This window comes from Salmo trutta, chromosome 27, assembly GCF_901001165.1.
Source record: "Salmo trutta chromosome 27, fSalTru1.1, whole genome shotgun sequence".
NCBI lineage: Eukaryota > Metazoa > Chordata > Actinopteri > Salmoniformes > Salmonidae > Salmo > Salmo trutta.
In genome coordinates, this window is record NC_042983.1 from 5,630,198 (window position 1) to 5,639,523 (window position 9,326).

The 9,326-nt window shown below is 42.4% G+C and overlaps 2 protein-coding genes across 2 annotated transcripts; both read left to right on the forward strand.

Annotated features, from left to right (window-relative positions):
* Nucleotides 1–46: 46 nt before the first annotated feature.
* On the forward strand, nt 47–4,729 carry rimoc1 (rab7a interacting mon1-ccz1 complex subunit 1). The gene is made up of 6 exons (XM_029716420.1): nt 47–171; nt 1,372–1,481; nt 2,452–2,598; nt 3,155–3,286; nt 3,408–3,522; nt 3,702–4,729. Exons 1-6 carry the CDS (start codon nt 78–80, stop codon nt 3,935–3,937), a joined length of 834 nt encoding a protein of 277 aa, XP_029572280.1. The 5' UTR covers nt 47–77; the 3' UTR covers nt 3,938–4,729.
* Nucleotides 4,730–4,783: 54 nt separating this feature from the next.
* fbxo4 (F-box protein 4) lies at nt 4,784–9,016 on the forward strand. Its single transcript, XM_029716419.1, has 7 exons — nt 4,784–5,094; nt 6,191–6,435; nt 6,900–7,123; nt 7,462–7,537; nt 7,670–7,842; nt 8,179–8,384; nt 8,451–9,016. The coding sequence occupies exons 1-7, from the start codon at nt 4,936–4,938 to the stop codon at nt 8,532–8,534; spliced, it is 1,167 nt and encodes a 388-aa protein (XP_029572279.1). The 5' UTR covers nt 4,784–4,935; the 3' UTR covers nt 8,535–9,016.
* The last annotated feature ends 310 nt before the right edge of the window (nt 9,017–9,326 follow it).

Genomic DNA, 9,326 nt, shown 5'->3' on the forward strand with positions numbered 1-9,326 from the left:
CAAAGTGCCGCAGGAAATCAAATAAAGAACTTTCATCACGTGAATAATCATAGCGTCACGTGACAGTGGGTTTAGTCATGGCGGACGACTGCAGACGACAGGGGTTTGAGCTGGAGAGAAGGATTTTTGAGTTGGACAATAAGTGCGCCAGTCTCAGAACTGAGAAACAAGGTATGTGTACGCAAAGTTACAGTGATAATTTGTCAAGAAAGGTAATGTCGCGTTGATGCACCTCGTGTCCAGTTGAAAGTTATTTTCCGCTAGCTAGCTAAGCTATATTAGCTAGTGCTACCTAATTAATACCATATACACTTGACCAATGTCGTAGCTAGCTACTATACTAATCGAACGTAGCAGGCGTAAAAAGACTGCGTTACTTCGTTGGTCACCTTGGTATTGCAACAACCCTAAACCATAGTTATGACACAAAGCATACGTTTGCTAGATAACTAGCTAGCTAGGTGGGTTTGCTGGGCTTCGTAGCTAACGTGATTTAGCTAGTTAAGTTAGCTTTAGCGAGCGAGCAAGCTTGGTAGCTATTTCTGTGCTAGGTAACGTTAGTTAGGTAGCGTATAGCCAACTAACAGCGTTAACTTAATGTGTCGACAAAGATACTGTCGAGCTATGGTCCATTTATAATTTACTTTTCGACACATTCAATGCCTATACTAGTATTGTAGCTAGATTGCACAATGCCCTTTGTAACGTTAGTTTAACTAAAAACTTCAACACAACCCATCGACTTGCCACAACCAAGCAGCGATGCTCTTCTGTCCAGATCCGCTGGATCAGGAGAGAAACCGTTAGCTAACGTTAACTAGTTGGCCGCAGAAACCGTGCACACCAACCCGGGCCTTACCCAACGTTAGTGGTTCAAACTGTGTTCTAACTAGTCTATTCTTAAATACTGCTATTTTTTTCATGGATTAGCTAGCCTAGCAAGGTTCATGTATTCCACGTTGTGTAGCTTGGGTTCACGGCCAATTATCCAATTTAATTTACTACCATCTCTCTGACTGCGTGTTATAAGTGATTTCGACATTACGTACTGCATACACTACTGATTCTGGTGAAATAAAATGGGTGTCGCTAAACAAATGTTTAATATGTGATTCAAGTAATACTTAGGCTATGACAGTGTAGACTAGAGACTATGTTCACCATTGTACACACTGTTTTTTACAGACTAACTCAAAGGGGCAGTTCCTTACATTATATGCCATCATGCCACTCTCTGTGAAACGACTTTGTAGATATGATCAGTGTTTATGATGACTAACACTTTAATTGATACATTGAACTCTGTAAATATGAGATGCACTGTTTACATAGGCCTGTAATATGTCCTTAACGTACTTTATTTTCTCCTAGATGATGACTATTTACAGAATGCTTCTGCGATACTAGACAAGTTGAAAAGCTTTTACAGACAAGGGGGAGAGAGTAGCAGTCTCCCTAAACTGCTTCAGGATTACACTCAGGTATTGCAGGTCATTAAATATAACTGTTCTAGATAGATTCTGGACAAAATGTTTTAGGCTAGGTGTAGATTCAAATGTTATCATTCAATTCCCTACATATCTGATAAAGGAAATTGTTACCATTCTGTTTTGGTGAGATATATGGCACGCTCAGGCTGGATCACGAGACTAGCAAATTCCCCCAAATGTCTCTGTGTCAAACAGCAGAATGTTCCACCTGCTGTTTGAAATAGGATAATAGTACTCAATTGTATTAAGTTGTTGTCATCCAATGACATGAGCTTAAATTAGCCTGAAGGTGTGAGAGCGCATACACACTACTTTGTCCTTGATGCTGGAAGTTAACTGACCAGTGTCCTCTAACTATGTTCACACATTTTTAAATGTGTCCTTCCTCACTTCCTAGAAGCAACTCAATCACTGATCTGTTAGTGAATACAATATTTTCATCCTTTTACTTGTCAGACCATACAAGATCAGTGACTACTTTCAAAGATGAAAGGACATAATGATGGACTTCAAAAAAGTAGTGGAGCTAGGCCACAAATATGGAAATCAGAAGAGTTCAAAAGATTTGAATGTTAATTTCAAAGTGCAGTGATAAACCGTGACTTGACACATTTGCTACTGACAACATTGACATAACTTCCACATCATCCCCATATCCACATCATCCCCACCCACCATAGCAGAGTTGTAGACATAGGTTGGAGACAGAGATTTTCTTGCATCCTTTGCCTTATTGATGGAAGAATTGGCCAACAACTTGTGGACAAATCAAGGCTCTACAAAACGTCTGCAATTCACCTGCATTAGAGTTGAAAGTGGCATGTGATACCTGTCAAATCAAAAATCAATAAATGAATACGGTGAATAAGCACACCAGACCTCAATGGATAAATTGCACAACTATAATTGTCAAATGATATGTGTTAAAGTGAAGAATAAGACTAGTGTGTATTCTGTGTAGGTGATCCTGGACATCACGTTCTATGAGGAGAACAAGCTGGTGGACCAGGAGTTCCCAGAGGACTGCTCGCCCTTTAAGATCCAACAGCTGCTGCAGGACCTCACAGAGCCAGAGGTGTTGGCAGGGAGGCTGGCACCGGCCCAAGAGGTGTGTGTGCAAGAGACTCAGCCCATCATGAAGGGCAATGCAAGTGCCAAGGTCCTCATATGCACAGAGTATTTTGTTCACTACAAGAAAATAGTAACTTTACACTTGTTAGAAATGTGTTATTCTTCAATAACACGAACTCCAAAGCAAATCAGGGGGAGGAAAATAGGTTTATTCAAAGAGGACAAATCATACAGGGCGGTAGATGGTCATTCTCCCCTGTCCTCAGTGATGCTCTGTCAGTGGTTCTCTCCAGTGATTCTCTCGCCACAGAACAAAGGAACAGCATGTAGTTAAGACCCAGCCCTAGCCTGTGGTTGACCAATTAGAATTCCTTGCAATAAAACTAGCCAATGGCCAAATAACAAGTATCCTATTTCAGAAGACATACTCCTCCCATGTCTCTGAACCATTGATCAATAATTCCCTATTACAGAAAAAACACTTTACATTGATCATTAGTACTATTCTTGTACTCTGTCTCTGCATTGTGTATTTATCTTCCAAATATTATTACATACACACTATTGCTAACTGACAGCTCTCCCTGTTCCAGGTGCAGTCAGTCTTGGGGCTAGAGGTGTTGGAGTGCCTCTACTGGAGACGTGGAGCACTGCTCTACATGTACTGCCACACCCTCCACCAACGCAAGCAGTGGATCAAGAAGAACAAGGCCACTTTCCTCAAGGTAGGGGCACCTCCACTCATTTGGCAAACTTCTAACTTGATACAGCAAGCATGACTTGAATTTCAGTGCTCCTACCACTAGCAGAGTGCCGGTTGTTCATTCTCAGTTTGTCTTTTTTCAGTGTCTTCAGGAGGGTGTACGCTACCTGATGAGGATGCTGCAGGTGAGGAACTCTGTGAAGCTCAATGACGGGGTGGTGTTTCATGACTCTGCTACCGCCAACTTCCTGGCTGAAGGTAAGCATCATTGGATTGTTATGGCTTGTTTTTAATATTGTGCCAATGTTACACATTTGTTTAGTTGACGTTATCAAGACAACCTTTTTCTTCACTTAATTTATATTACATGCTTGTTTTCTTGACTATTCTTTTGTCAAGGATGAGAACACGTCTGATTTATTTTGTTTTTCCAACAGGCATCTTTTCAGACACCCACCTGTTGACGATGATGTACATCGGGGAGATGTGTTTCTGGGCAGTGAAGTACGAGGACTGCAGCGTTGATTCCACAGAACGCAAAGAGGACCGGCTCCACTTCCGGGACATTGGGACACAGATCCTGCACAAATACGTGCTGGCCTGTGAGGGCCCTCTTCAGGGCCAGGGCTGGAACACTGAGAATGCCAAGGAGATCCTTAGTATCTTACAGTGAACTGGGGAGGGCTCTGTGTACAAGTTGCCCATAGGGACTGATATGGGATCAGATGTTCAAATTGTAATGCTAAGCATTAAGAGAGGGGGAGGGGGAATCTGACCTTAGATCAGTTTCTAGGAGCAACTTTTTCCCGTTCTGAAAGGCTCTGGCCGACATAGGTGGGGAAGGTTGGGGCAAAGGGAGGGGAAGAATGAAGGGGCAAAGGTATGGAGGGATGTTAATGAAATGTTATTCTCCCTGTCTCCTGAAAGAAGCACTTATCTTCCAGATTCTGGACTGTTGGACGGGCATGTGTTATGCTCTGAGAATGTGGTAGAATAATAATATTAAAAGATTAAGAAAATAACACATTGTTACAAAAAATAAAACGATTGTTTGAAGATTAATGATAATCCACCTGGTAATGAGACATCGCACAGCAACTGTTTTTATTTATTTGTTTTGAATTTTTTTAAATTAATTGCATTTATATAAATATATATTAAAAAAAAGTTAAGGTGGGGAATACACAGAGTTGGATACTGATGGATTCATGAACATTTTCCAGTATGTACAGTTTTGTTTAAGATATCAGCTTTGTAATATGCGACTTCTTTTTCTCACTTATAAAACATAAATTTTTTGCCCACACTTTGACAAGGAGTAATGTCCCAGTGATGGAAACTTTGATATTTTGATAGTATGCATTTAAATGGAGAATCTCTGTGGTGTTCGTTTTGAAGGAAAATGTTTTTCATTTAATTTTATGTCGTCATTGAAAATAAATACTCTATGTTGGTTTCAAAATGAGTTGTAAAACGTATTGCACCGTAATATAACCACAATGCACCTCTTTCACGCCAACAACAAGGAAGTGGGTGAACCGCTAACTACACGAAACGTCGCTTTCGTTGTCAACTTCACTTTTCACAGTAGCTAGCACCCTATTTTAGCTTTGATAAATGTTTAGCACATAAAGGACAGCGCAGACGCATTATCATTATTACCAAAGCAAGATGTCAGGGAAAAGTCACAGCGACGAATCTGTAGTTATACGAAGTATCAGACAGTTCCGAGAGAAGTACTTCAATGCAAGGAAAAACGTCAATGATCAGGCGCATGCAGCAGAAGTCACCAGTGAAGATGCACCGCCGGGCTTTTTGGACTGTTTACCCGTAAGATACAGGCCTTATGAAAGCCAGTTGGCTACTTCACAAGATTATATTTTTTGTTGTAGGGATCAAATGAGAAATGCCATAACATACTGTGATTATAGGGCAAGTAACGTGGAATATTTTAATTTACGGGACATTTGAGAAATGTACTGGTCATCCTTATGCATTGGGTGGGTAACCTATTAATCAAATGTATTTATATAGCCCTTCTAACATCAGCTGATATATCAAAGTGCTGTACAGAAACCCAGCCTAAAACCCCAAACAGCAAGCAATGCAGGTGTAGAAGCACGGTGGCTAGGAAAAACTCCCTAGAAAGGCCAAAACCTAGGAAGAAACATTTACGTCATTTAGCAAACACTCTTACCCAGAGCGACTTACAGTAGCGAGTGCATACATTTCATACATTTATTTTCCCCGTAGTGGTCCCCCATGGGAATCGAACACACAACCCTGGCATTGCAAACATCATGCTCTACCAACTGAGCCACACGGGACCTAGAAACCTAGAAAGGAACCAGGCAATGAGGGGTGACCAGTCCTCTTCTGGCTGTGCTGGGTGGAGATTATAACAGAACATGGCCAGGATGTTCAAATGTTCATAAATGACCAGCATGGTCAAATAATAGTAGTGAACAGGTCAGGGATCCATTGCCGCAGGCAGAACAGTTGAAACTGGAGCAGCAGCACGGCCAGGTGGACTGGGGACAACAAGGAGTCATCATGCCAGGTAGTCCTGAGGCATGGTCCTCGGGCTCAGGTCCTCCAAGAGAGAGAAGGAAAGAAAGAATTAGAGAGAGCATACTGAAATTCACACAGGACACCGGATAAGACAGGAGAAATACTCCAGATATAACAGACTGACCCTAGCCCCCTGACACATAAACTACTGCAGCATAAATACTATTAGGCCAGAGCCTTTCTTATTGGACCAGTTTAGGTAGTCCAAGTCCATTTTCTTTCGTTTGGTGGTGCCTATGAATGTTTGGTGAATATAGGCACCATATGAATGTTTGGTGGGAATATGCACCATCATCAACCAGCAGATTCAATACTTCACTCTCTCCTCTTTCTCTCCCCATCTCTCTCACTACAGGTGGACCTACAGTTCCTGATCATGACCCTGCTGTCTCCTGTGGACCTCTGTCGTCTGGGGGCCACTAGTAGCTACTGGAGGGCTATGGTCAGAGACCCCTTACTATGGAGATACTTTCTGGTCAGGGACATGCCTAAATGGCCCTCCATCAACCATGTGACCATGCCCCGGTTAGAGGCCTTAGACACCCCTCTGTGTGTGGGGGAGAAGGAGATGGAGGAGCCAGGTCATGACTTCATGACAGAGTAGGTACTGGTCTGAAACTCTGGTATTGGAATGCATGAAGAAGACAATGATTTACTGTGATATTTGGTCATCTTGATTTGATTTTGATTTGATTTGGATCTCTTTTAGTCCCCATTTGGACTAATCTTCCAAGAGTCCTTAAACATTAAAATACAGTTTATATACGAACACATCTTACCTAAGTTGAATGCACTGACTGATGCTCTGGATACGAGTGTCTGCTAAATGACAAAAATGTAAGTAATGAAGCCTTGTCGAATGCATATATAGTCTAGTACCCAGGCTATGGAAAGATTGTGAATGCATTTGGTTGGTAGATTGATTTTCCAGGAGGCCATACAAGTCAGACTTGTCAAGACATTTTGCTTGAGTAATTGGTCGTCCAAATGTATTAGTCACTAACTTCAGCAATGGAACTGTCCCTCCCTGCCTACTTAAGTAATAATTGCCTGTCCCTTCTTAGTTATCTAAAGGGCTACCCAGCCTGCAGACAGCAATGGTTTCCCCAGAGGCCGCCATACAGCGTTGTGACCTCCTTCCTCCAGTCGCTGGTGGCCACCACCACTGAGCCGCGCTACGCCATGTTTGGCCCCGGCATGGAACAGCTGGATGTCTCCATGGTGACCAGGCTCATGCACACCCCAGATGTGCTCCCTGTAGCAGGGATACCCCAGAGACAGATCAACGGTGGGTTACCCACTGTCCTTTCTGATCCATCCTTTTACAGGGTGAACCTCCTCGAGACTTTCTGTTGCAGGCGAAAGCAAAATAGACACAGTTACAATAAACATCCACCATATTGGTGTTACCTGAATTGTATTTGCTTACAATAATCTCAACAGCTGAATGCTGAATAGGTAAGTTAGGTACAGTACATGGTGAACCGTAGTAAAACCATCCTGCACTAGTACTGACCAACCAGAAGCAGTTGCCAAGTTCTGTGCTGTGGTGGGCGGCCCACCTAAAGCCTTTGTTTTTTTGGGGGGGGCTCACCAACTAAACAAAACCAATGTTGTTTTTTCCAGGTATTGGATCTGGGATTAGTTACATGTACAAAAACCAGCACAAATTCAACATTCTGACTCTCTACTCAACCAACAGGTTAGTGTTATCAGTATTGTCCTCCTATGACTGATTTGGGATGTAGTGTTACCATTCAAGGTATTGCAATGGCGCTCATGTGCATGCGTGTGTGTATATGTCTACCATTACCCGTTGTGGTTGTGTGTACAGGGCCGAGAGGGAGAGAGCCCGCATGGAGCAGCAGAGTGTCAGCAACAAACTCTTCATCCAGGAGGGAACGGACCAATCAGGACACCCACATTTTAGCCCCACCCCTCAGGTCCAGGAAGTGTGTCAGGCGGTGGATGGGTTCATCTATGTGGCCAACGCAGAGCCAGGAAGAGGTAATAGCAAGATTCCATTACATTCCTCATACTTGCTCCTATTCCTAGGGCCTTGTTGCCGAGCCAGAGAAAGGTGAGCCCAAAGCCCCATTCCATTACTATCGCCTGCATCTGCAACCCTAGGGCCTTGTTGTCTCCTTGCAGGCTTTTGGTCATTTAGTAGATGCTTATTCTTTATTTGTGACACAATGTAATCGCGATTTTCTGTATTCCAATCTCATTTTGTATGACTGTATGTGTCATGCCGTGCATTAGAAATGATGCAGCTGTTTATGGCAACATCTCTACAACTGCCCTGTCAAAATGTCACCATATGATGTGTCTGTCCCCTATTAGGTGATGAGGGGGAGGTGGAGTGGGCTCAGATCCAGGCGTTGGTGGACCCTGCCTTAGGCTCATCCTCCAGACCCCTCCTGGTCCTGTCCTGTGTGTCCAGAGAGGAACCAGACCAGATCAGAACCACCAGCTCCAGTAGTACCAGAACCCCCTGTGTGGATATGGCTCAGAGACTCTGCCTGCCCATGCTGCCCAACCCCTGGATGGTGAGTCAGTCTGTCTTGTCTTGTCTGTGTGAAATAACCTTTATATTTGGCCATGTCTCTTTCCAGGTTCAGGACACAGTAGCAGAGTCTCTGTCTGGTGTCTTAGATGGGATATCCTGGCTGCTGGGGTGTTCTGGTCTCAGGCTGTAACTATCTGTCCAAGGAAAAACCTTCAGGACCGAAACAACACACTAAAGAACCGACACAAATACTTCTGAAGGAATGTTTTCCCTCTGATGTGCCTTGTTTCAATGAATCACATAAAAAAAAGTTATTATTGGGTAAATAGTGGGGGTTTTTTTGCCAATAGTGGGTTGTACACAAATAAAACACAAGTTTTAACTGTAGCTATGGTACTGTAATTAATATTACGAAGGCGAATGAATGGTTTTGATATTACTACTGCTGTGTACTTTAGAATCATATTGATATGGCAATTCATTATATTTTTTTATACCTTTTATTTAGGGAAATCATGCAATTATTCATCTATTTCTTTCATATAATTTATGCAATTTTATACTACGAAATGTGCATTTTTATTTTCTTTAATTGTTCATATTCATATTGTTATTTACCCCTCTATAAGTTGTTATAAAGGAACTGAAAATACATGCATGTGTATGTACCTCAGTGAAGTGTTGTTTCTTTCAGGACTGTGAGTTTGGAGTACATGTGGAATAGTCCACTGTTTACCAAATGGTGGGCTGTGGCTGATTTTGTTTTCGGTTGTGGTTAAAGACCAAGTTTTGTTGATTCATTGTGTCAAAGTAGAATTCCAAAAGCTTTTGGTGGGTTACAGCACAGAAACATTGGTGAGCTGAGTATGTGGAACAGACAGGCATTTGCTCTGTAGTTCATCTTATTTGTCTAAAGTGGCTTCCAACCCTTTTAATTTCTTCCTTTATCTGCACCAATGTAAAAAAAAATATATATATACAT

Excerpts from the sequence above, each read along its gene's own strand:
- fbxo4 (XM_029716419.1), top strand. The coding sequence starts at position 4,936 with ATGTCAGGGAAAAGTCACAGCGACGAATCTGTAGTTATACGAAGTATC. Across the intron at positions 5,095-6,190 it reads GCTTTTTGGACTGTTTACCC|GTGGACCTACAGTTCCTGAT; the intron begins GTAAGATACAGG and ends CTCTCACTACAG. Across the intron at positions 6,436-6,899 it reads GGTCATGACTTCATGACAGA|TTATCTAAAGGGCTACCCAG; the intron begins GTAGGTACTGGT and ends GTCCCTTCTTAG.
- rimoc1 (XM_029716420.1), top strand. The coding sequence starts at position 78 with ATGGCGGACGACTGCAGACGACAGGGGTTTGAGCTGGAGAGAAGGATT. Across the intron at positions 172-1,371 it reads TCTCAGAACTGAGAAACAAG|ATGATGACTATTTACAGAAT; the intron begins GTATGTGTACGC and ends ATTTTCTCCTAG. Across the intron at positions 2,599-3,154 it reads GGCTGGCACCGGCCCAAGAG|GTGCAGTCAGTCTTGGGGCT; the intron begins GTGTGTGTGCAA and ends TCCCTGTTCCAG.